The sequence below is a fragment of the Ipomoea nil genome, unplaced genomic scaffold (assembly GCF_001879475.1).
Source record: "Ipomoea nil cultivar Tokyo-kokei standard unplaced genomic scaffold, Asagao_1.1 scaffold0317, whole genome shotgun sequence".
Lineage (NCBI taxonomy): Eukaryota > Viridiplantae > Streptophyta > Magnoliopsida > Solanales > Convolvulaceae > Ipomoea > Ipomoea nil.
The window spans coordinates 2,486,311-2,513,877 of NW_017616745.1; the positions used below are offsets into that span (position 1 = coordinate 2,486,311).

At 32.3% G+C, this 27,567-nt stretch overlaps 2 protein-coding genes and 1 long non-coding RNA gene across 3 annotated transcripts; 1 reads left to right on the forward strand and 2 right to left on the reverse strand.

The window, feature by feature from the left end:
• Positions 1–3,359: 3,359 nt before the first annotated feature.
• LOC109165744 (vacuolar iron transporter homolog 4-like) lies at positions 3,360–3,973 on the reverse strand. Its single transcript, XM_019314660.1, has one exon. The coding sequence runs from the start codon at positions 3,951–3,953 to the stop codon at positions 3,360–3,362; it is 594 nt and encodes a 197-aa protein (XP_019170205.1). The 5' UTR covers positions 3,954–3,973.
• Positions 3,974–10,478: 6,505 nt separating this feature from the next.
• Positions 10,479–25,613, reverse strand: LOC109169065. The gene is made up of 3 exons (XR_002052172.1): positions 25,601–25,613; positions 19,776–19,790; positions 10,479–11,173 (listed from the first exon to the last, which is right to left on the reverse strand). It is a non-coding gene; the product is annotated as an uncharacterized LOC109169065 (long non-coding RNA).
• LOC109169053 (actin-101-like) lies at positions 19,137–22,805 on the forward strand. Its single transcript, XM_019317952.1, has 4 exons — positions 19,137–19,273; positions 20,211–20,604; positions 21,365–21,978; positions 22,344–22,805. Exons 1-4 carry the CDS (start codon positions 19,214–19,216, stop codon positions 22,407–22,409), a joined length of 1,134 nt encoding a protein of 377 aa, XP_019173497.1. The 5' UTR covers positions 19,137–19,213; the 3' UTR covers positions 22,410–22,805.
• Positions 25,614–27,567: the final 1,954 nt, after the last annotated feature.

Sequence of the window (27,567 nt, forward strand, 5' to 3'; positions counted from 1 at the left end):
TGATCAAATTTAGATCAACGGCTCAAATCAATGAAAATTTAAAAAAAAAAAAAAAAAAAAAAAATCGCTTGTCTGGAAGAAAGAAGTATAAGCTAAAAATGGCGCACCTTAAGTGATAGAAACACGCACCTTAAGTGTTAGATCTTAAGCACAAACTCACACACATTAAGTACAAAACACACACACATTAAGCACAACCTCACGCACATTAAGCACAAAACTCACGCACTTTAAATATTAACTCACAGACTTTAAGTTTCAACAACTACTGACATTAAGCACAAACTCACGCACATTAAGTACAAAACCCACGCACATTAAGCACAACCTCACGCAGCACAAAACCCACACACTTTAATTATTAACTCACAGACTTTAAGTTTTAACAACTACTCACATTAAGCACAACCCCACGCACATTAAGCACAAACCTCACGCACCTTACGCACAAACCTCACGCATCTTATATACAAAACTCACGCATATTAATCACAGATCCGCTCACCTTAATTTTGACCTAGATGCAAAAATTACAAAATTGCCACCGCGTTTTTTTTTAAATTTTAGTAATCCTGGACGTTGATTTAAGCTAGATAAATGGCCCAGATTAAACCGCACATGGGCACCTTAACCGCACCAGAACCTAATTCTATATATATATATATATATATATATACCCACACACTATATGATTCTAAGAGCAACCACACCAATGAATTATGGTGGATTTTTGGAACAGTACTAAAAAAATAAAAAAGCATGGTTTTTTGTTGATGCGGGATAAGGTTTTTGGGAAAATTTTACTCTCGTAAGTGATAGACTTTTATGGGGTCTACATTTTGAGAAATGGATACAAAAAGAAAAGATTGTTTCCGCATACTGGAGACGCAGGTGCCCAGCTGGGCACGTTACCTACTAGTTTTTTTTTTTTCTTCTTCTTTTTTTTTTTCTCCCTCCTCTCTCTCCTAGTGTCACATCAAAAACCACAAAAAAATTCAATGCTATTGTGGATGTTCTAATTAATTTGTACCACAAATGTTTGGCTAGTATAGTGAAACTAGAGTAAATAGCCATTATTCCATGGTGTACTTGAAGAGTTGACATATTATACATGCCTATATGGCCTTTGGCACACGTACGTCGTACAATGGAGTTTGTAATAATGTCTTGTACAAAATGTTTGAAATATTTTTTTAGGGAAAATGATCAAATAGATCATTAAACATTAATTGAAAAGTAAATTAACTTTTTAATATGTAATTATAACCATCAACAATTTATTTTGATGCAATGAAACTAAAAATTGTTAATGACATGTTATCACAGATCATTTAGATTTCGATAACCCGCCGATGAAATTCTGATAAATATCAGGCAACAAAGTGATCGACGACCAGCGAACGGTCACCGGTCACGGAGAAGGCAACCACTGTGATTGCCTTCTCCGACGAGAAGGCGACCTTAGTCTCCTTCTCCATGACCGGCTACCGTTCGCCAATCGCCATTATTCATAAATTCCGATGACCTGAGAATCAAAGTCTTATCATTATTGTCATCTATTAAAAAATACATGCAAATTCAATATAAATGTTTTAAAAACCAATGGTTAAAGCTTTTTTTTTTAATTATTATTTTATTTAATGTTTTAATGGCGATTTTATAAAAATCGACGTTATAAGTACTGCATTATATGTTATTTTTATAGTAGTATAATTAATTTCATAAATATAGGATATGATTAGACATGTGAGAATATAATTTCACAAGATATTTACATGAGAAATTCTAATCATAAGCTTATTATTATTATTATTATTATTATTATTATTATTATTATTATTATTATTATTATTATTATTATTATTATTATTATTTTGAAAATAAAGAGCTAATTCATTAATCATAAGTTGAAATAGTTACAATAAAGATCAATACAATGATAAAACATTCTTCAGACATAGAAACAACTTTCCTAGCAATGCTAAAAGAAACTTGAATCGCAAACTATGTTACAAGATTGAAGCTGAATTCATTGGTGGAACCTGAAGCTTCTTTGATGTTGGTAATGATCTGGCTATCCAAGACTGACTCTGTTTGGGAAGTCTTGCATACCACCTGAGTAACTATTGCGGCTCTTCTAGACAATATCTTCATTAATCTGAATTGGATATCGTGGTTCAGATCTTCTTCGTTGCTCAGGATGAGATAAACATACGTCATGATCACTTAAATCGTTTCACCTTAATGAAAAAAGAACTTGCCAAAGAAACGAGAGGAAATAACTCGCCAAAGAAGCAAGATAGAGGAAATAACTTATCAAAATAACTGATGGAAAAAGTGAGAAACACATATATGTTGTTGTTGTTATTTCCATTTTATATCATAATTCGTTTCATACTCGAGTTGCAATCGAAACCAATATAAAGAACTCTTTCCACGTTTATTACTTATTTCATTCATAAGACTAATTTGAATCCGAAACCTTTCTTAAAAGTAGGGTTTATTAATAATAATAATAATAATACTAATAATACTAATAATAATAATATAAAATATTTTTATAAATTTGATATTTATATTTTAGAAAATAACTAACATATAATTATAATATGGGAATTAGGTCATGAGATCGAGTCTCAGTGGAGGCGGTGTTGACTCTTTGTGCTTCAATAAATTGAGAAAGTATGTTTGAACAGATACTACAATGTAATAGAGTCAGTAGCATTCAAAACAAAAAAAAAAATTCCAATATATAATGTGTATATATTATTGAAGAAGATATTAGTATTATTGAAGAAGATAAGAAAATATACGGTGGATGCATGTGCATAATAACAATAGTGGAAAAGATTACGGAAGTTATAATAGTTGGAGTATGTTTGTCCAAAATATTGTATAGTACAACTTTTATAGCATAATGTATTAAAAAAAAAAAACATAACGAAAAAACAAACATAAATGAAGGGTATAACTTTCATTCACACTTATTAGTTTTTAGAATAGATAAAACAAACTGGCCTCCTATATATGCATAATAGAGTTAATACTTGATTTGGTCCATCGACTATTAAGATTTCACCACTTCGGTCATCGACTCCCAAACTTACTCAATTTCATCGTCAACTATGTCATTGTTAACCAAAATTATCATCAATCATGATTATTTTGATTTGGACCAGTGACTATTTTAGGTAAAAACTGCATAGTTTAAGATGAAATTGAACAAGTTTGAAAGTCGATGATCAAAGTGATAAAATTTAAATAGTCAAAAGATTTATAAATCAGGTATTAACACATGCATGATAGTATGCACGTTATGTACATCGTACCCATGCATGCAATATGCATGCACGTACGCATTAAAATCCTAGTACGTCAAATGACTTAGAAAATGCAAAAGTGATGGCCATAGCCACCCACCCCCCAATCAAAACCCTAAAACAACACTTCACGTAAGGAGCCCTCCCAAGATAAGCACCCAACCCTCCAAACCCTAGCAACGCCGCGCTGGAAACCGCCACCACTACCGCCACCCGCAACCGGTACGCCCTTATGAACGCCGCCGGCAGCAGCGGCACCACCGCCCCCACCGCGAAAGCCACCGCCGACGCCACGGCCGCCTGAAACGGGTTCGGCAAACTCTCCTTCTCCGCCTCCACCGCCCCCGCCTCCCCCCGGCCCTCCTTCCGCTCCATCTCCGCCACCGCCATGTCGTGCTGCGAGGACACGGACACGAATTCTCCGATCGCCATGCTGCACGCTCCGGCGACCGTCCCGGCGATTCCGGCGAGGACCATCGTCCGGGAATCTTTCCGGAGGGCCCCAACGCCCATCATGAGCGATGCGGTTGAGAGCAAGCCGTCATTGGCACCTAGGAGAGCTGCCCTAAGCCATTGTGCCCTCTTAGAGAAGTCAACTTCTTGGTTACTTTCTTGATCATTAGTTTTTGCCATTAATATAAAAGAAAAGAAAAGAAAAATGTATGTATATTATATATTCTAGTTATTATGGGATTGAAGAGAAGTGGGCATGTGGAAAGCACAAGCAAATGATACTAATTTATAGAATTTGTCGGTCTAGTTTTGTTATAACATGGACCAGGGTCCACCTTGCAGGGTGGACAATAATCATAAACGATATAAATTATGAATTTTTATTAGTATTTTAATTGTGAATTTCTAGAATATAAATTATGATTCTAAGGCAAAACACATAACAGATGTAGAAAGGAATTTGTAAATACAATACAAAGTCATTAAATCATAATTTGGTGTTTTGAATCCACCACTTCCCCTCTACTCTAGTCCATTTATGGTTGAAGCTTTGACATGTAAGGAGGTCCTCTCTTGGCTTCGGGGCAGAGTGTGTCGTCCGTCCAACTACATTCGGATTGTTCAAATCTTTGCTAGATTCTTTCTTCGTCATCGACTATTATTAGATCTTATGTTGGTTTAGCTATTTCGGATTGTAAGAGTTTAATGAGTTTGTTTAGTTCTTGTTCTATTAGATTCGTTCCTCGTACGTCGAACCGTTTAGCTCATTCTTTAGCGTCTGCAGCTTTTTCACAGGCATTCCCTGACTTTGTTTCTGTTCTTCTTCGCTAATATATCCGGTTTTTACTTTCAAAAAAATCTTTATTCGTTAATATTGTGTGACTGTAGTATTTGAAATATAAAACAAGGTAATGATTTTATATATATATATATATATATATATATATATATATATATATATATATATATATATATATATATATATATATATATATGGAAACTGAATGGAACAATAAATTTTATTCTTCCAAAAGGCTGAACCCCAACCCTAAGGGGCCCCCACACCCCAGCCCGACAGAGCATTTGAGAGGATGTAACAATAAATTTTATAATGTTATAGAAGGCTATCAATAGCTTTTATAAAGTATAATAAAGCAATGAAAAATTTTACTTCAATTTTTTTTAGTAGTGATTATAGAGGCTATCAATAGTTTTAAGTTAGACCTATAGAGTTAAAATATTTTCTTCTTCTTTTTTTTTGAAAAAATAGCATTTTGGCCATTCAATTATATGCAAATGGTTTATTAATTGATTATAAGGTTATGGTAGAATTAGTCACTTGGAAGCACTAGGTTTAACTGTTAAATTCTAAAAACTCTTTATCTTTTCAATGTTATTTTTGTAAACTATGCAGTATTTTTTATATAACCATTCAATCACTTTTACAATGTTTTAACCTCTGATGCACAGAAATGTTTAAAGGTGAGTGCTTTCGCGTTCAAATATGTTATTATTATTATAATCATCATCATCATCTAGTTACCCAATGGGGTAGCTCAAGTGTCAAATGAACTTTCTTTGTGGGAAAAAATTTTGAGAGAAAAACTCGGACCACATCGTGATTTACACACACAAAAATATCTAGTAGTTGGTTATAGAGGCTATCAATAGTTTTTACTTTTTAAATTAGACTTATGGAGTAATTTTTTACTTTTTTTGGTACACATTTAAGAGGTAGCATTTAAAATTATAGATGACTACAAATACACACATTTTAGTACTACAAGGTTAAAAAAAATTAACAACAACAATGCCCCTACTGTGGGTAAGACATTGTTGAAAATCTCACGATGTCCGAGTTCCGAATTGAAGCATGTGTTCCATCTTAACTAAAAGCCTAAACTGATAGTTGGATTGCACATTAATAGGTATATGCTCAACACGACCAATAAAACGAGTTTTTTAAGGACTGGAATAGGTCTTCTGACCAAATGCCGATCAAAATCGAGATTTGAAAAATCCACCGTCAAAATTACCGACCAACAACTAGTGTTAGACAGAACTAGCTAGCGTCCAACACCTCATTTGTGGACGGAAAGTAGGATAGGAGCGGAAATCCACCATTTTGATTTTTGGTTATTTCAGTCCAATTCAGTCTTTGTTTAATTGCTGATTTGGAGGAGAATATAGGAGAGTAAAGATGGGAGGAAGTTGAAAAAAAAAAAATGAGGGATACACAGATGATTATTTAAATAGTCTAATTTTCGTCTACAATGTAAGTTGGTAAATGGCCAATCCTATCATTTTAACTTTTTACATACCAATCATATATATGATCAAGTTTTAGCTTCCAATATAGCATGCTAATCAGAATTTTCGTCCAACACTATATGTTGGAAGAAAATTCCGACCAACTTACCATGCGCACATTCATTTATCTTCAACGTTGGCATGGGAAGTTGTGATGTTTTACAAAATAACGCTCATGATTTATGTTAAGCGGAACTAGCGAAATATTCAGCAGTGAAGGTAAGATATATGATGTTTTGTGAAAATAAAAATACTTTTATGTTAAAAATAAAATAAATTAACGAGCATGTAACTCATGTAAGAATCATTTTACGTATACAATGGTGAGTCAAATATTCTACTAAACTAAATAAAGTAATATTATCCTCTCGGTCAAACTTGTCATTCGTCACACAAAGTCTTTCTAGTACGGTTACCTTTTCTATGTAGCTTAATTGCATGATATTAACTAGTGCAAACCATAAGATAATTATTGTGGGTTTCTCTCGTCATCCAAAATAAGTAAAGTAATATTTACAATCTATACTTACATAATTTCTAATTAAATCTGAAAAAAAAAAAAAACATTTTAATTTAAAACTTTATAATTTACTTATTACAAAAAAAAAAATATTTTTTAAAAATATATGAAAGAAAGATATAATACTATATTAAAATCTATTTGTATTAACAAAGTTTTACTCCCTAATAAATATATGTAAAACAAATTTAATATTTTATGTTTTTTTTAAAAAAAAAATTATGGTGTAATTACCACTAATGTCAATTATACTGAGTATCGAGTACTATTCTTCCAAAAGGCTGAACCCCAACCCTAAGGGCCACCCACATCCCGGCCCGACAGAAGTATCGAGTACTATTAGTAATAGTGATGATAGTACTCAATACAACAAAAAATAATATACATATAGTGATTAGTTGCCATACCTAGAACTATTGGCACATTGGCATGATAAGAAATTTTTTTTTAATTTTTTAATATTTCTCAATTATTAAATAAATATAAGAAACAAACATTTAAAAGAAAATGACACTTTTTGTCATTGAATTATAAAGAAATATGTACTTCATAACATTTTTTGTCCTTCAATTATATCATTATCACTTTTTACCCCTCAATTGCTAGCTTGTGAAATGCTTTTTTTGTTCCTTAATTGTTTGTAAAGTAACTTTTTTTTTTTTTTTTGATAAGGTAAAGTAACTTTTTTTAAACTCAACTTTAATAAAACGTCGTCTTATAGGCAGGAAAAGAATTTTTTTTTTTTTTTTTTTAAAGTTGAGAGACAAAATGTGACATACGGGTATAACTGAGAGACAAAAAATACAATTTCTTTATAATTTAGGGACAAAAATATCATTTTTCCAAAATTTAAGCATGTTAAAAACCAACAATTCCAACCAAATTTTATGTAAACTAAACTGAATCTTGTTTCCTCCATTAATTATGTACCATGTAATAAATTAAACCTATCTCAATAACATATTAACATCAAGTGATTGTCAACTAAGAATCTAAGATGATACCTTCAACCGCCATATTATAAAGTTATAAAATATTCACTTAAAGCACGTACACTCGAATAACGATTGTAAATTTTTCCGTAATTCAAAAAAAGTTATAAGATATGGTTTTTTTGAAAATTTGTTGAATACATTTATCTTATTTTACAAAACTTTTATATGTTGATTATGGGATTTTAGTCATTTTAGGTAATAGCATTTCTATTGTATCATACATTCATACCCTACTTTAAAAATAAAATTTTCTTATTCAAAATTGTATCTCTCCTTTTTCTTCTTTTTTTTTCTTCATAAAATAAGTCTACGAATAGATGCATGTTCAAGTACAAAGTTTCATAAAGATTTGTTAAGATGTGATTAAAGTTAGGAGTTAATTCCATTTTGGTCCTAGAAGGTGACAGTCCACTTTTAGTACTTTTTTATCAGAACATCTCTTTTTTGTCCTAGATTATTGTGGCATGACCAATTTTGATCCTCTATCAAAAAAATCATTGAAATTACATTAAATACAAAAGCATTTCGCTCATCAATTACGAAATTTTTCAAGAAATAAACATAAAATATATAACGGGTCAATACACTTTGTATTAAAAAGATCAAAATGTCCTTCTATTTAACGAAATTTCTACGATTTTATTGATAGAGGGCCAAAATTGATCATGTCATAATAATACTAAAATCAAAAGGGGATGTTTTGATAATTAAAAAAAAAAAAAAAAAAAAAAAAAAAAAAAAAAAGTGGACTATCACTTATAAATCTAGAACTAAAAATAGAATTAACTCTTAAAGTTAGAGATAATTCTCAATCAAGTTCAAACTCATCTCACACTAAATTTTTTTTATAACAAAATTAAAGAAGAGGGATATCCACATATACAATCTACACCTACACCGAAACTCAAACCTTAGACCTCCTACATAAGGGAACAACCAGCCAGTGGACCACAAGCCACTTGGTATCTCACACTAAATTGAACGAAGTAATTTGAAATCAATTTAACCTTGAGATTGTGGTCCCAGTCCACTCTTAGAGGAAGCCCAACCTATGATCACATATGGCCCATTATAATGGCAAATTATGCCGTGCAACCGTGTGCACCATGCGGTTGCAAAAAGGGTATTGTTTTGATTAAAAACAACGCGTTCGACTTTTAAAAAAAAATCATTTTTGATTACCATTAACGGATTTATATTGTGCTATATATTCAGAATTAATGAACTATATATCCAGAATTATCCACACAAGTTACTGGTACTCTGTTTTGACTTATGGCAGTTCACTGCGTCTGTATATTCAGAATGAATGAACTATATATTCAGAATGATTAAACTATATATCCAGAATTAATGAATTATATATTCAGAATTAGTGAACTATGTATCCAGAATTAATGAACTATGTATCCAGAATTAGTGAACTATATATGCAAAATTAGTGAACTATATATCCACACCAAAAATAGTGAAAATCCCATCGATTGGAGTTTTAAAAAAAAAAAAAAAATTGATTAGTAGACAGCGCCACTAACCGTTACTCGACCATAGTGAAACAGCGTCGTTCGCAACCGTGTGCACCATGTTACAAAGCATAACGATTGCATTATAATGTACTCCGTAAATATCATGGTATATTAAAAACTTTTACTTTTGAAAAGTTTATCACACAAGCAAAACATTAGTATTAAATATAACAACATTTTCACGGTTTTTTTTAATTGATTAAATTCTATATAAAATATTATTATATGGAAAAGGTGAAATTGATATATCCGATAATACTTTCCATTAAAATTTCATCAATTTAAAAAAATAAAATAAAATAAAATTAAGAGACCAAAACTTATTAAATTGATAGTCAATAATCAAAAGTGAAAATATTATTATAACCACTACACTAAAATTGTTATCAATTATTAAAAGTAAATAAATAAAGTTGACATTGCACATAACTTGGCAAACAAGTAATTGTAATATTCTCAATGTTAGAATATTACATTATTGATTTGACAAAACTAATAAGGGAAGAAATGGCACACTACAAATTGCATCTAGTTACATATAGATATGCACTCAAACTGAGATTTTAAAAATGCAAATATATATATATATATATATATATATATATATATATATATATATATATATATACATACTAGTGATCAAATGAGTCCATCCTATTATGAGTCCGTGTGGACAGATCTGGGTCATTGAATGCTTGAGATCAATGGCTTAAATTTCGCCAACTGTGCAAGTGAAGTGCAGAGTTGCACAATTACACAGTTGGCCAAATCTAAACCATTGATCTCAAGTATTCAATGGCCAAGATATGTCCACACAGACTCATGGGGAAGGGTGGACTCACAGGAATACTGGCCTATATATACATATAAAGGGTGCATTGAAAAGATATGAATCATACCAAATAGAGAAACATGTTGATGATCACATAACAATTTGAATAGAAAATAGTATAGTAAGATTCAAGCCCAATGTAAAATTTCTTATTAAATCAGATTCAAGACCCTTGAAGTTCAAGAGTTTCAATGCAGTTAATAAGCCTGCCTGGAAGCATTGCTAGCTTCTAACAAAAAGATGATGAATGCAGAAAAGCCTTGCTCAGCAACAGATTAGCAAACATGCGATGTATCCTTGCTACTTGAGTTTCGCAAAAAGCTTTAGGGCAACCTGTGTCCCGAAAAGAGTTTCAAGAACAAATCAGACCTACGCTAAGCTAATGCACACGAATCAATAGAAAGGAGGGAAGGAAGTGATGCTTACGCATTTGTCAATGCAGTGCCAATAATCAAAATATTGTCCAGTGCAATGTTTGTGCCCACTTTCATCACCTTCAATCCGTTTAGCACATGCCTGTGAGATGCAAGGACGGTTGAAATTTATTAAAAAGAATTCATGATACTGAACCAGTTTTCTAAGGATTGCTAAGGCTTGGCAAACCAAATTTCCCATGTAAACCTCATCACTGCCAAGTATTAACCTGGCATTAGAGAAGTAGCTTTGGCAGTAGTCAAAAGACCCATCTCTTTTGGAAATTCTTTCCTTTATTTTTACTTGCAAAATAAATAAGAAGCTTTTGAAATATTTCATCCTTACATGTAGTCAAGTATCAAATATTTGGCAAAGTTACCAAGAAAAAACACTCTGATCAGTCGGGGACAGGATGACAGAAGAGCCATACCCACTCAACCCAAAAAAATTTAGGTTAAGCCAGAAAACTGGGTAGGTTCAATTAAGCTGTGAGGGTTAGATTGTACACTTAGAAACAATATAAGGCAGAAATATGCATGAACGAATCTAGACCTTGATTATTCACTAACCAAAGAACCTTCCAGTTTCTATACACCATTGTCCCCTGATGTCTTTGTTATTGGTCCTCCAAGTTATCTACAGTGGCTTTAGCACCCACAGAGACCATTAAAGCATCCAATTCTACTTCACCTTCAGATCACAGAGTTATAGTTTTGTTCCCTATATGATAGATGTCTATAGTCACATTTCAGCAAAGTCCTACAAGTGCATATTGCTTTAGCATTCAATGCTAACTAGACTTACTCTTCAATAAATGTACAAGTACATCCAATGGTAATATGGTATCCAACTAGTTTACATGTAACTAGACTACAGTATATAAAACTTAAAATGTAATGCTCCCAACCTTAATATCACATTTTGAGCAATTTAATGGCCACCAAAATTAAAAATCTTAAACTTAATGTTCTCAATACCTAGATCGTATATATAGTTCCTTATTAAGCTTTTCATTAGTAGTTCCAACTTTTAAACCAACTGATTTTATTCTTTTGTGTTCACACAGGCAAAATATATGATTAATATTTTTCATGATTAAGAAGGAATGCAATCCAAAACTCATATGTCAATAGTAACTATAAATACACAAATGTACTTTCATTTTGTTAGAGCAAAAAACACAAAAGACAATCAGTTGAAATATTTTATACCACCAACATTTTTTATCATTTTTTTTAACAATTTGGTAAGGGTCTATTGAGAATAAAAATGTATTGGTGTAATTAGATTCAGTGTTAACTTATACATTGTGTTTTCTCTCCTGTACACTTAAAAAAATTTCAATTTTGCTCCTTTTTTTTCCTTTTCCCCCAGCCTATTCTTAACGCCATTAAACAATACTGGTAAATATAATAATTTATATATTATGTCTTACTTTTTTATACACTTACAACTTATTTCAAATTTTATATTATGAATTATTTATATTATCTTTTATATATTTTTTCCTCATAATAGTTATTTCATTGGACTTTTTTTTATCGCGCATTGAGTGTGTCTATAACTAGTTCTTTCAATAAATGAACAAGTACATCCAATGGTATCCAACTAGTTTACAACTTTGCTATGCCATATAACAAAAGTATTATCTTATATACACTTGGGTTCAGATATTATTTTGGTCATTTCCGCAATCATTGCCGCATAGCAGATGAACCATGTAATTAGCCAATTACATATTCTCATCCAAACCTTCTAACTGTTTAAATGCAAGATTTCAATAATTTAGTATAAGCAATTTCCCAAATCTTGATAGTAAACTAAACCGATCTAAAGGAATGACAGCAGTAAAGCACATAACTAGATAAATAATACACCCTAACAAAGATGAGATCCACAGGATACTCATGATTTCAAAGATGCTAAGCTATTCTTTGTTACGGTAGGTGTGGTAATCACCTGATATTCCCGGAGCTGCCTTATGCATTTTGGCTTACAAGTATCTTCAAGTAGCTTCTTCTGATCTACAACTTCCTCGTCCGACCTAGGTGATTAAAACAAGTTAGGAAACACACGAGGCAGTTAATGAGACATTGCATGTATACCAAGAGTCCAAAAAACGCCATCTTTTGCAATTTCTCAGGAACACATATCAACTCAAGAAAAGGGTGGTGGTAACTTCGCACCAAGCCATCAAGACATCATTACAATTCTCTATAAGTCACAGGTCGAGTAACCCAACACACTAGGGAATCCAAAAGTATTAACCAGACAATAAAAAATCTCCCTCCTTTCTTACTCATCGAAAAAAAATTAAAAATAAATAAATAAAGAAGCTCTCCTGCTTCATTATCAATTAGCAACTTTATCAAGTCATTTCAACAACTATATCCTTTCATATAGAATGGAAAAGGCATTTATCGGAGAACCACTACAGGAATGTTCCAAAAGTATCATGGTAGAATTGTAACTTGTAAGACACAATTTCATTCACTGATCGAAAGAAAGTAGCCTTAGAAACTAAATCTGAACACATTGTCAGTACCTATACAATAATCCAAGCTCATACTATCTATACACACAGCTAATAGCAAGTTAATCATACTAATGTATACGTAATTGACAAAGAAGCAAAACAAAAACAAAAATAAGTCCAAATTAATTAAATTAACGATTGAACACACTGTCATTACCTATACAATAATCTAAGCTCACACTATCTATACACACATCTAATTGGAAGTTAATCATAATGATATACATGTAATTGACCAAAACAAAAAACAAAAACAAAAAACGTCCGAATTAAGTAAATTAACGATTGAAAAAGAGCGAAGATCCTCACATGTCTAATGAAGATGAGACGCGAAGAGCTTGATGCAGCTGATTTCACCTGCAAAACACAGAATATCCGCGTAGAATTAGCGGAAAAAATATATATGCAAACATCTACAAATGAATTCCGTAAATCTGTTGAAGAAAATAATGTTGAAATACAGATCTGATTAGACGAACGGAACTGACCTGCGTCGATCGGGTGGTGTGTTTGAGGCGGCGATATGGGATGAAGTATGAAGGGGAAAGTCAATGGTGCGTGCCGTTCCCGTCCTATTACCACTGCCCAGGCGCGTTCGTTGCGTTTGTGGAAATCAGCCCAACCCTAGACCCAATACCAAAACGGGTAACCCGTATGGTTTTATTTTCATTTCTTTTTGTGAATAAGGGTCAAATAAGTCATCCAACAACACACAAAAATGTAATTAGGTCATTGAACTCAAAAAACATACAATTGGGTTCTTAAACAATACAAAATGATACAATTGAATCTAAAAGTGACATGTTTACTTTAAGTGAAGGTTATTTTATTAAAATAATAATTTTTTATTTTATTATTAATTGTAAATAACAAATTAAAAAAAAAAAAAAAAACTTCGACTCCTTGCCGGAGAAGAAGGGACAAAAACTTCGTCCCTTCTTCTCCGGCAAGGATACGAAGGGATTCCTTCGTCTCCACGCCGGGGACCAAGGGATTCCTTCATCTCGAGGCCGATTACGAAGGGGTTCCTTCGTCTCCAGGCTGGAAACGAAAGGGTTCCTTCGTCTCCAGGCCGGATACGAAGGGGTTCCTTAGTCTCTAGGCTGGAGACGAAGGGGTCTCTTCGCCTCCGGCAGCCTGGAGACGAAGACACATTCTTCGTCCGGCAGCCTAGAGACGACAAAGACTTTGATTTTTTTTTTTATATATTTTATATTTTGTTATTTAAAATTAGTTAATAAATAAAAAATTATTATTTTAATTAAATAATCTCTACTTCAGGTAAGCAGGTTACTTTTGGGTTCAATTGCATTATTTTGCGTTGTTCAGTGATTTAATTGTATGTTTTTTGAGTTCAATAGCCTAATTACATTTTCTTGTGTAGTTTGGTAACCAATTTGACTCTAATTTCTTTTTTTTTTCAATTATAATATCTCCGTATAAATTGATAATTTTCTTCTTCTCCCCTAATTATACTCCTCTATCCCATTTTATCTGTCCTACTTACTATTCATTAGTCAAATCAACTCTTTCTTCCTTATTTATTTTCTTTAGTATTTTTACTTATTTTTAAATTTACTTTTTTGTGTTTAATAGTACTTTTAGTGTAGTTTCTAAATATAAAAATTTTGTATATTAATATTAAATTTTATATTATAAAAAATTAAATTAAAAATAACTTCAGTCAAATCTCGTTAACCAAACTAGACACATAAAATGAGACGGATGAGTAATTATAATTATAGTTTTCTATAATGTATTAACAATTAAGTCTGATCTTCAAAAATTCAAAAATTGGGCTAGAACCAGGATCCCCTATATATATGATTGGTCTCAATCAAGCTATATGAAGTATCAATCGTTATGCGTTGGATCCGTGTCCAGCATGCTTGCTGGACACGGGTAACAGTGCCGTTAGGCACTGTTATTTTTTTATTTTTTTATTTTTTAAATTTCAGACGCTTCGTTATAGGAGTATATATTCATAATTTTATTACTATATTATTAATAACTGTACATTCATAACTCCATAATTGTACGTTCATAACTCTATAACTGTACATTCATAACTCCATAACTGTACATTCATAACTCTATAATTGTACATTCATAATTTCCGGAGCTCTATGTTCACAATTTTAGGGCTCTATGTTCATAATTTTATCACTATATGTTCATAATTGTAAGTTCATAATGTTAGAGCTCTTTGTTCATAATTCGATCAATAACTGTACATTCATAATTCTGTAACTGTAGATTCATAATCTCATAACTGTAGATTCATAACTCCATAACTGTAGATTCATAACTTCATAACTGTACATTCATAATCTTCGAAACTCTATATTCACAATTTTAAAGCTTCATGGTCATAATTTTATCACTATACATGTTCATAATTGTAAGTTCATAATGTTAGAGCTCTGTGTTCATAATTTCATAATTGTATAACTGTACATTCATAACGGCATAACTGTACATTCATAATCCAAAAAAAAAATAACGCCGTTAACGGCAAAACGCGCACGATTTTTTTTTTTTAACTAAATGACGCGTTTTTTTGGAAAAACGACGTCGTTTTGGGCCCGTGTCCACAATGGGTCCAGGGCATAATTTGCCATGAAGTATCGAGGCCTTAGATCTTAACCAGATCAGGTCCATTGAGATCTAAGTCATCTAACCATAAAATCGATCATATTTTATCAATCTTGAGCCTATTTATTAATATTATAATTGTCAAAATTAAAATGTTACCACATCAATTTCTCTCTATTGATTCATTTTTAATTAATAAGTAGTATCTGTTTATATACTTTCTCAACCTACTGAAACACAAAAAAATCAATAACGCTCCATTGAGGCTCAAATTCACAACCTTCCAAATGGAAGTCTAACCCGGGTACCATTAGACCACATAGTCTTGGTAATAAGTAATGTTATTAAATACACTAAAAAATATTATTATTACATTATAGTAATGAATCAACATTTTTCATTTAAATTGAATTTATAACATTTAAATCACAACATTTATTCTTCGTGATAAAGTAAGCCTAACAAATCTAATCAAATTTATCATTTCCTAATAAACACACGTGACAACATATGCAAGTAGGAGTTTACAACCAATTCTATTACCGACTTACCGTCACCACTAACCAATTATATGGCATGTAAAGGAATTGATGAAGTTGGTTATCCGTCATTACTTGAGAGTCACTATCCGTCACTTTTCGTTACTTGCTCTCTTGTATAAATATATAAATCAATTGTAATTTTTTAAAAATTATAATTCTTCATATTTAACACCATTATTTGCGTTATCTAATTATAGGACTTGAAAATATGAGACAATCACAAATATGAATTGAAATAACATAGACCCTTATAAAGGGCTTATGAGTTATTGGCTTGGCTTGGTTAGTAAAAAAGTTATGTCTATGCCTATTTCGAGACATATTTATTAAATAGGCTGAAGTCTATATGTTTAAGATTTGACATGTTATTCTTCTAAGATTTGACATGTTATATATATATATATATATATATATATATATATATATATATATATATATATATATATTGATTGATTGATTGAAGCACAAAGAGCCAAAAACGCTTCCATTGAGTTTGGACTTCTAAGTTGGTTTTTGCAGAGATGAGTGGGACAGAGAAAGGGAAAACAGAAAAAAATAAATAAAAAATTAGTGCACAGTTAGACACTTTTGCAGCGCCTCACATGAACCTGTCATAACTTTTTCATCTTTGGCACGTGGGACCCCGTATATAAATGAAAAATCATGTTCTTACATAAGAGTGTCTACAACAGTGGTTTTTCTCAAAATTTTTGAAGAAGAAAAACCAAGTGGGTTGTTTTGTAACAAATGGAAGGTGTAGTTCTTTGATGGATTTTTCTCCAGTAAAATCAAAACTTTTGTAGGATCCACTGAATGAGAGAAAGAAAGGAAGCAATTTGGGTGGTTTCGCGTGTGGCAGATGGGGGGCGCCCAGCTGGGTGCGTTATAGTTTGTGTTTTTTTTTTTCTCTTCCCTCTTTTTTTTCTCACTCCTACTTGTATATGGAAAAAACTAACAAATAATTCATACCATTGAGGTTGCTCTACGGACCTCAAATCTTATATTTCCTCTTCCCCTATCCTCCACACCTGTTAGATCCCCAAAAAAACCATTCAAGAATCATCTAATGGGGATGCCCTTAGAGCATCTTCATTTGTGATTCTTGCTTAGTTTTTGAGAAGATTATAACCTATGTGGAAGAGGGAGAGTGTTGGAGAGAGAACATGGAAGTTCTTACAAGGAGAGTGAGTTTTTGTCTCCAAATGTGAGACTCGCATGAAAAAAAAAAAATTGATCTTATTAAATGCGCGTTCAGCACGACACCTAACAATTGCTTTCTTTTTAATTTTTTTTTTTACTCTTAACTTTTACTTTTCCTCACAAATTTTTGATGTAGACACTTTTCATTATATTCACATGATAAAAATATCATATTCTTGTTTGCTAATCATAAAATAGAAATAAAAAAAAAAAATTTTAAAGTACATGTAGTATAACTTTTAACAAAATTTATTCAAAAAGCTATACCCTTTACAAACCAATTAAATGGGATTAGCGATTCAAATGAAGCGACAAATCAATCCTTAAAACATTACTCCGTATATAATTTCTCGAATGACTGCGCAGCAGAGAAAGCCGCCAAGAAAATGATTTGGACCGACAAGACATGGACGGCGCGAAAACCGTCCAACCACCTGCCAGCTGCCGCCGCCCCTGCCAGAAACGTATAGCTATCTACTCAGCCACCCCTATGATGACGTGGAAATTGATTGGACCGACGCTATTTTCCAACCTGGACCGCAACTTTTTGTTGATTCCCATCCATCTATTTATACATTTGCCCAAATCAAGACATATGTTCCAACTTTTCCCATGGAAAATGTTATTCTATTTCAAGGGCATATATTTTCATCACATGATAAAAATATATAATTTAACTAATTTAATAATGAATTTTACTACAAGATTTCCCAAATCTTAGAACAACTTCAATAACTTTAGTTTTTTTGGGAGTTTTTAGATACCAACTATGAAAGATAGAGGATGACAAGAAAAATAGAGAAAACTTAAAAAAAAAAAAAAAGAGGGGGGGGGGGGTGGGGGGTGACAACAATTTTTTTTAAAAAAAAAAGTTTAAAAATACGCATCTACTGACGAACCCCACAAAAAAATATTAATTATAGAGGAAAAATCCAACCAAAAATCACTCTGCACATTTGATGAAAATCAACCATCTAGTTTTTTACTGTTTCAAAAACCATTAAAAAAAAAACCCTTAATAGGAATGCTCTTTCTCCATCAAATTTGCTTTCTGATGTGGCAGACGTTGATAAGTTATTTTGTCTATGTATGTCCATGTAAAAGTGTCTACATAAAAATTTTAGGTGTTAGAGTAAAAGTTGGGAGTAGATAATGTGAGTACATATAATATTTTTCTTTAATAATTGAGACATAAAACCACACCTAATAGGTTGAAATAATTGTCAAATAAACGACTTAAGATTGTAACCGTTAGACCACCTGATCTATTATATAAGACTTTGATCAAACCTTAAACTCATCACTTGGTTTTCGCAGTGTAATTAGCTAGGGTCATGTATCAATTAATTGCAAAACCATTATAAATTGTCATAGTTGTCTGATGGACTACTTAACCAACCAACCATATTTTCAATCAAAGAACATCATGTCGACTCGCTTACAAGATCCACGCTACAAAAAAAAAAATCAAATTTAATTTAGAAAAAAAATCGTAAATAAATTACTAAAATCGGTATATATTTAATTTACCAGACCAATAAATTTATGTAAGTAAAACACCAAAATATATAGGTAAATAAATTGTTATAATTCATAAATATTTCATTTATCACTGGATTTTTATAAGTAAGATACTGAAATCCGTAAATGTTTAAGTTATAATTATATATTTAATTTATGTGGTGTAAAAAATGTTGATATTACGAAAAAGATTGATAGTCATCAATCACAATTTGTTCAACTAAAGTATCTTAAACTCTTAAAGTGAACATTATTTTTCTTTAAAAAATAAAAAATTCTAGTGCATGCTATTCCCACTTTTTCTTTTTGCTCTTTTATGACTAAACCGACCAGCCACGAGTCCTATATATATGCATGCGTATACGGATCCACCTCCCATACCCTAACCTCTATTTTGGCCTAATTTTGCTCTTACTTCAAGTTCAAAAGCATCATCTTGAAAGCAGAAAATGGCTGACATGGAAGACATTCAACCTCTTGTCTGTGACAATGGCACCGGCATGGTTAAGGTACATCACTCATCTCTCTATAGCTTTATATATCTATATCATTGTTGTCAAAAGGTAGAGTTTTTATCACTTTTGATGTCTCAACTTTTGTACCATTTACACTTATAATTTTATCTCCACTAGCAATTTTTTTTTTCTTTCAATATTAGCCTAGGTTGATTATGGCACTGATACCACTTGTTAGATCAAACACTTATCACTACGTCAAAAAATATAACTCCTAATGGGATGTGCAACTTTATTTTTTTATACCATCATCACATTTTTTAGAGATATGGCGTTGGACTTACGCCCACCTGATGTTGAACTTGTCCCTTTACTGACTTTTGCCCTATAAATAAATTGAAAGCAGGGCTAATAATGAAAAACAATGTAGCCATGCACTACCATTCTTTTCATTATTCCATCCGTCTCATTTTGTTTGTCTTGTTTACTATATATTGGTCAAATTAACCAACTCTTTTTTCATTGCTTATTTTCTTTAGTAATTTTTAAATTTAACTTTTGAAAAGATGCACTTTTCGTCCCTAAGTTATATGGTAATTGCAGATTTCGTCCCTAAGTTATATGGTAATTGCAGATTTCGTCCCTAAGTGCTGGTTATACTAACTTTTCGTTCCTAAGTTACTAATGACGTTGCACTTTTCGTCCCTTTACTAATAAAACATTAGAGACAAAATTTGTAATTTTAATATAACTCAGGGACCAAACTTGAGCACGAAAGGACAAAAAGTGTAACGCCAATGATAACTTAAGAACGAAAAGTGAGTATGACCAACGTTCAGGGACGAATTCTACAATTATCTTATAACTTAGGGATGAAAAGTATAATTGATGTTTTTAATACTGAATAGTATTTTTAATATAGTTTCTAAATATATAAATTTTATACGCTAATAGTGTAATAGTAAACTTAATATTATGAAAATAATTATAGGCAGGATTCGCCGGCGACGATGCACCTCGGGCGGTGTTTTCGAGCATCATAGGGCGGCCAAAGCACCAAGGCGTGATGGTCGGAATGGGGCAAAAGGACGCGTACGTGGGCGACGAGGCGCAGTCGAAAAGAGGAATGCTTTACCTCAAGTATCCGATCGACCACGGCATCGTCACCAACTGGGACGACATGGAGAAGATTTGGTACCACACTTTCTACAACGAGCTGCGGGTCTCCCCCGACGAGCACCCCGTTTTGCTCACCGAGGCGCCCATGAACCCTAAGGCCAACAGGGAGAAGATGACGCAGATTATGTTCGAGACTTTCAGCACGCCCGCCATGTACGTCGCCATTCAAGCCGTGCTTTCCCTCTATGCTAGCGGCCGCACCACAGGTACCTAGCTAGCTTCATATTTTTCCATTCCTTAATTGCTTTATGATATACGGAGTATTATTATTTAATCCAATACTTTGCTAGCTATAATAGTAAATTTTAGGTGCTAGCTCGGTGGGGTAGTATATTGATTTCTTGGTTTGAGCTGATCGACTATAAACAACGTAACTTAGACGGGTTGGGCTAGCTAGCTTTACCCCCTAAAAAAACAATTATAAAGTTAACAAAAGTTTAGGTGTTTTAATTTTTTGGTCAATTATGACTATTTTAATAGTTAGAAATTCAATAGGGACGACTCTCGGTTAGAGCATTTTATTGACACTTTCGATTTGAGTTGGTTAACTATGGACAATCTAGATTGGTTTACCTTTAATTATGATTATAAGACGGATTTTACCCGTGCACACCTTTAAGTAACGCAAATATTGACTTTGGGTTATAACTTTTTGTTAACATTTTCGATTTGACGGACAACCTAGACTGATTTACCTAGTTTGTGTGTATCTTTAAGGAATGCAATCATATATATATATATATATATATATATATATATATATATATATATGTGTGTGTGTGTGTGTGTGTGTATGTATTTAATTGCCCCTTTAAGTAGGAGGTTTAGAGTTTGAGTATCAGGCGTAGATTGTATATGTGAGTATTTCCTTCCTTGTAATAAAATAAAATAAAAAAATAACTATTTTGATTTGTTAACTTTTCACATATGTGTAAACGACTAAACTATGCGTATCAATATGTATAGGTGTAGTACTAGATTCCGGCGATGGTGTGACGCATACCGTCCCCATTTATGAAGGCTACGCTCTACCGCACGCAATTCTCCGGCTGGATCTGGCCGGCCGCGATCTCACAGATTCTCTGGTGAACATCCTGAAGGAGAGAGGCTACAATTTCGTTTCCGCCGCCGAGAAGGAAATCGTGCGGGACGTGAAGGAGAAGCTCGGCTATGTAGCCCTAGATTTCGAGCAGGAAATGGAGACGGCGAAGAGCAGCTCCGAGCTAGAGAAGACCTACGAGTTGCCGGACGGACAGGTGATAACCGTCGGAGCCGAGCGATTTCGCTGCGCCGAGGTTCTGTTCCAGCCGGCGCTCGTGGGGCTCGAGGCCGCCGGAATCCATGAGACCACTTACAATTCGATCATGAAGAGCGACGTTGATATCAGGAAAGATCTGTACGGGAATATCGTTCTCAGCGGCGGATCTACCATGTTTCCCGGCATCGCCGATCGGATGAGCAAGGAGATCTCGGCGCTCGCGCCCGGCAGCATGAAGATCAAGGTGGTTGCGCCGCCGGAACGGAAGTACAGTGTGTGGATTGGTGGCTCAATCTTGGCTTCCCTTAGCACCTTCCAACAGGTACACTACATTACATGTTTATGTTATAGTATAATTCTGATATCAAAATGTTACAAGTTCAATTTTTGTCAATATTTTTCATCACGAATTTCTTGTTAACATTAAAATGTTACGAGGCTAAAATGGTTGGTCGAATGAGTGCATTATATGGAGTGGGGTTTATCCCGTTACGATTTTCCTCATCGCCTAAACGATTTGTCATAATGTTTATGGCTAAATAAATATTGAAACGTCAAAATTAATTAATTACTATGTATTATTTAGGCTTACTCATGTATTATAAATGCGATAGTTTTTTTTTTTTTTTTAAATGTTCAATGTGGACTCTCTCATCATGCTTGCTTATATATGATGTCAATTTGCAGATGTGGATAACTAAAGCGGAATATGATGAGACTGGTCCTGCCATTGTACACCGGAAATGCTTCTAAGTTTCGGGAAATACAAGAATGAAGACGAAGATTACAGTGCTTTGTTGTGCTCTCTATCAAGTTGGTCAGTTGCACATACTTAAATGTGTTATTCGATGCGTTTTTATATTAGAGACGTTTAACTTTAGTATTCTATTATTTTGATGTCACTTGAGGTAGAAGAAAGAGCATTATTGTTTTGGTTTTTGCCTCTTTCTCTCTATTTTTTGATTTTGGATCTTTTGGGTTTGTATTTGTTATAGGTTAGGGCTTAGGAGTATTTTTTTTTTTTTTTTTGTGTGTTTTTTAAAAAGTAATTATCTAAAAACTATTCTCATTGCACAAAACAGGGAGTTATGTCCCTAAGGTGATACATAGATCACAATGTAATATCTTGTCATATTTGTTGTTTTGTCATTGTCTTTTTTTTAATCATAATTATTGTACATGTATTGAGTTTTGAATTATTGGAGAAGTTTTTTTTTTTTTTTTTTTTTTTTTTTTTTTTTTTTTTTTTTTTTTTTTTTTTAAATTATGGGAAGGAAAATAAGAAAATTTTGATTAATCAACAAAAAATAACATACTTCACATAACGATATAAAATTAGTCCAAATGAACTAAAATCTGCTTAAATTAAAATATCAATTTAGTCCATATAGAAGATGATGTTAAGTAATATTGTATTAGGCTCATTATAATAGCAATCAAAAGGTTATCTAATGCCCATTTTGAGAAATATTCACTAGCCAACCTGATTTGGTTATTGAACTGGTTTAAACACAACTTTAAACTAAACCCTATTAGGTCTAGTCAAAACTCCAAACTTGTGAAATCATAATTTTGTTACCAACCTAATGATATAAATGGATAACAATCCAAAGTTTTTTTTTTTGGTTTTTTTTTTTGGTTTTTTTTTGTTTTTTTTGTTTTTGTTTTTGTTTTTGTTTTTTTAAAATTAAGTTAGCTCATAAAACTGTTCGGGTGATTCAATTTGTCACTAGTTTTGCCCCAACTTGAATTCAACTCAAAACGATCTTAGTCTAAGTGCGCATTGCACGCTATTAATATCGCTATGGTTCAGTTAACCTACTTGATATAATCCGCTTATAAATCGATACCAACTCTTGCAACCATTATCAAGTCTAGAAGACTTTATGCATGAAGAAAATATGGCTTTAATGGTTAACAAAGACACTTAGCTTAGCAATTAAGTTCAAAGCATTATTTGGTAGTTTACAATTTTGAAGTATCTTCCCAATTATGTTACCCTTTCCGAAGACATATTCGAGTAAATTATCTCCTATATTATACGCAAACTTTAAAGAATTAAAGTTATCACATTTCACAAACACTTTTTTCCATAAATTTACATGAATTTTATAAATCGTTTTCAAAGTTGTTTTCTTCTTCTTTTCTTTTTTTTTTTTTAAGGTAAAAACGAAATATCTTAATAACGACCAAAATTGTTTTCCTAATTTTTTTAAATGTAAAAAACATTTATAGTCTCTAAAAAGAATTAATATTTATACATATTTGAAGAAAATCTTTTATATACACACACTATATAAATAAAGAAACCCAACAAATGTCAGAGCCCGAGTGGGGGGAATGAATTGAAGCTGATGATTAGGTTGGTCACGAGTTGGTCTCAAAATGCTAAATTAATTGCATTGTGCTTAATAAACTATTTCTGAATAATATAAGATAAGATAATATAGTACACTTCCATTCACGGTCCAATATTCTTATTTGTAATGTTGGGTGGCTTGAGATTATTGAGCATTGTCTTGTCTTGTTTGTCGAGCTTATTTATTATGCTAGTGGGAGTTCTATAAAATTGTATCTTACATTTTATTTTTGTTCCCAAAAGTTAAACCCCTAATCTTGATAATTCAGATAAATACAACTTTGAGAGATTGCTCTTACACTGTCTTTGGTGAAACTCAATCTCGGATATTATTTCTAAACTTCACTGTTGTGACTAACTGAGTTGTCCATACGGGTGTATCTTACATTTTATAAAAAGGATATAAGAAGAGTACGAAGACATTACAAAATTATCGAGTATTTATAATAGATGTGTGTATTTTTTTTTGAAAGCAAAACGGCTAGAATATATAATATATTAATTCAAAAGAGTTGTAACAAAGTCATGAGGGACGGAATCCCAATACAGCGAACTAGCCTGAGCAGAGTCTTTTGAAGCTAAAGCATGAGCAATCGTATTTACCTGTATAGGAACCAAAAATAACGAACAGGAATCAAACAAAGACATAAAACGTAAACAATCATCTATCACCACTCCAACGTACAATCTAGGCTTGGCTGTTGAGGTAGAAATATAGCGGTGAAGAACCGAGCAGTCAGTGTGTAAGGCAACCGAATCAACTTCACGATCTATAAGCCATGAAAAGGCCTCTTTGCATGCAAGCTAAGGACTCCGTCGTAAGTAGGTTTGCACAATGAGTGAGGGCGCCATTCGATGCTCCCACGAAAGATCCCTCGAACGATAGATGTGTGTATAATCGATTGGATTGATAAATTTTGATTAATTATTTTTAATGGAGTTGTTAATAAAAATAAGTTTTAACTTTTTATAATTCATAAAATCATACAATTAGATTACCTTTTTAATTTGTATCATTATATATTGACGTAAAGATTATTTTGTGATGCGAAAGCACGAAACTATAAATTAAAAATGTTTATATATATATATATATATATATATATATATATATATATATATATATTAAATTTGACTAAATTCAATTATGTTATAAATAAATTTTGATTTGGTTAACGGTTAAAACATTTTGTAAATTCATATATTGGATTAACCGAATCAACACCTATTATTCATAATATTATAATTCACTACACTTAAAAAGAAGTCCTATAAAATAAAACCGTTTTAAAATTAAAAAACAAGGTTTTATTTTGGGCTGAGCTGGGTTTAATGATGAATGCAAAGCATGCTTTATTGCCATTTATTATTATATTGTTATTATATTTATATATATTGAGAAATTTTATTTATATTAAATGTTTTGCATTATGTCATTTGATTCGATTAAATTAATATATAATTTTTCATATTCATTGGTTTTTAAAAATCACTCAATATTACAATAATTATTTTTTTTTGAAACAATATTACTATAAATAATTAATTAAATATAAGAATATCACGTGGTGTAAAAATGTGATACAACTAGACCTACTAAGTAAAATGAGATGACGAGAGTCTCTTGCAGTGTAATTCGAGATGTCGGGTTCATATTTGTGGCATTAGTTGAGTTGTCAAGCCCATCATCGCACCTGATATTCATAGTAAAATTTACTTTTTATGTGTGATTTGCGAGTTATTACACATAAACGAGTTTATATTTATATACCTTTTTGATTAATCAGTATATTTTGGACCATAGTCCACATTGTAAGGTGGACTATTGACATAAGATACATTTTTATTATACTACTAAATGTACATTTTTAATACACTAAATATTTATTTTTAAGGTATATTATTTGAGTACTTAATATACATTAATATTTGATACATCTATTATCAAATAATGTACATTCAATACAAAAATAATGTACATCTAATATATTAAAAATGTGTATTTATTCATTGTTCACATTGTAATGTACGTCATGGTTTATAATATAATTTGACCTTTCGATAATAATTGTGAATTTTTTTGTAACTGAAAAAACAATCATATAATTTTATTTTATTTTTTTGAAAACAACAATCATATAATTATTTACATAGTCAATAAAGATCGATAATAATTGTGAATTTTTTTGTAACTGAAAAAACAATCATATAATTTTATTTATTTTTTTGAAAACAACAATCATATAATTATTTACATAGTCAATAAAGATGCCCCAGTCAAGTCAAAAAGACCAAAACTGCTCATACCATGCCCCAAAAGATCAACTTTATCATTAAGGCATTAAGTTTTGCTATTCAAATCTTGTCGATTTTCGTATTATGTAAATTTTACCAACCCAATTATTTCTTAACAATCAATGATAATTGCATAAAAATTTATAATACATATATACTTTGAATTGTTACAAATAACTAAGTTTAAAAGATGATATATTATGTAATGAAATAAATTTATAGTTATTATTGTGTATAATAGCTTTTAAATTAAACATGAGAAATATAAAGCGCACTAGGATGACCATATGTAATGAATTTGATCGAAAAGATATTGACTTAAAATTTTATGAGTATGAAAACCATGTTCAATCATTGTATTACCTTCCCGATGCTTATCATATATTTTCTTAATACATACAAAAATCATGTTTCATCACTATCTCTTCCCAGATTAATCATATTTTTAATGAGTTAATACCCAAAATCGTCCTCGACTATAGTGGTTTTTCTCAATTTCGTCCTAAACGACTTTGGTGACCTAATATCGTCCCTAGGGCTGTGCAGAAACCGAAGAATCCGACCCACCCGCCCGACCCGAAACCCGACGGACCAATCCGTGGAGCGAACCGTATCCGAAACCCTTACCCGATCCGATGCAACGCTAGAAGACGGACTGAAGGGGTTCGGGTGGGAGGCATTAAACGCCACCCGAACCCGTCCGACTACCCGATGAAAGCCTAGGGTTTTTTACGCTACATAAGACGACGTCGTTTGGTGTATGTATATATATCACTCATTTCCAGCAAGCGCAGCCGTGCTCTCACTCTTGACTCTTCTAGACTTCTCTCATCTCTCATCTCTCCAGTCTCCACTCTCGTTCTCTCTTTCGCTCTGGTCTTTGAGAGTTTGAGACTTTGAGTCTTAGACTCTTAGTGTCTTACTCTCTAAGACTCTGAGAGTCTTAGTCTCTGTTTGTTAGTCTGGTGGAAGCCCTCTTCGGAGCATCGGAGTAGCGAGTGGCGGAGTGTTGGAACGGTGGAAGCCCTAGACCCTAGTCCGGTCACCGGAGTCTGGTGGAACGGTGGAACTGTGGAACGGTGGAATAGTTGATTCGAAGCCCTTTGTTCTCGAGGGATTAAATCTGAGAAACGAAGTAATTACTAAACCCTATTTACATTTCCGTTATAGATTATTGTGTATTTGTCTTCTTGATTAGGGTTTCTAATTTTTATGATTATGTGGACTGTGATACTTGTAAATCCGTTGAGAAGTTCC

Bases quoted from the DNA above. Each gene is read 5' to 3' on its own strand.
- LOC109165744 (XM_019314660.1), bottom strand. From the start codon at position 3,953: ATGGCAAAAACTAATGATCAAGAAAGTAACCAAGAAGTTGACTTCTCT.
- LOC109169053 (XM_019317952.1), top strand. From the start codon at position 19,214: ATGGCTGACATGGAAGACATTCAACCTCTTGTCTGTGACAATGGCACC. The intron at 20,605-21,364 runs GTACCTAGCTAG...CAATATGTATAG, and splicing joins TGCTAGCGGCCGCACCACAG to GTGTAGTACTAGATTCCGGC. The intron at 21,979-22,343 runs GTACACTACATT...GTCAATTTGCAG, and splicing joins CCCTTAGCACCTTCCAACAG to ATGTGGATAACTAAAGCGGA.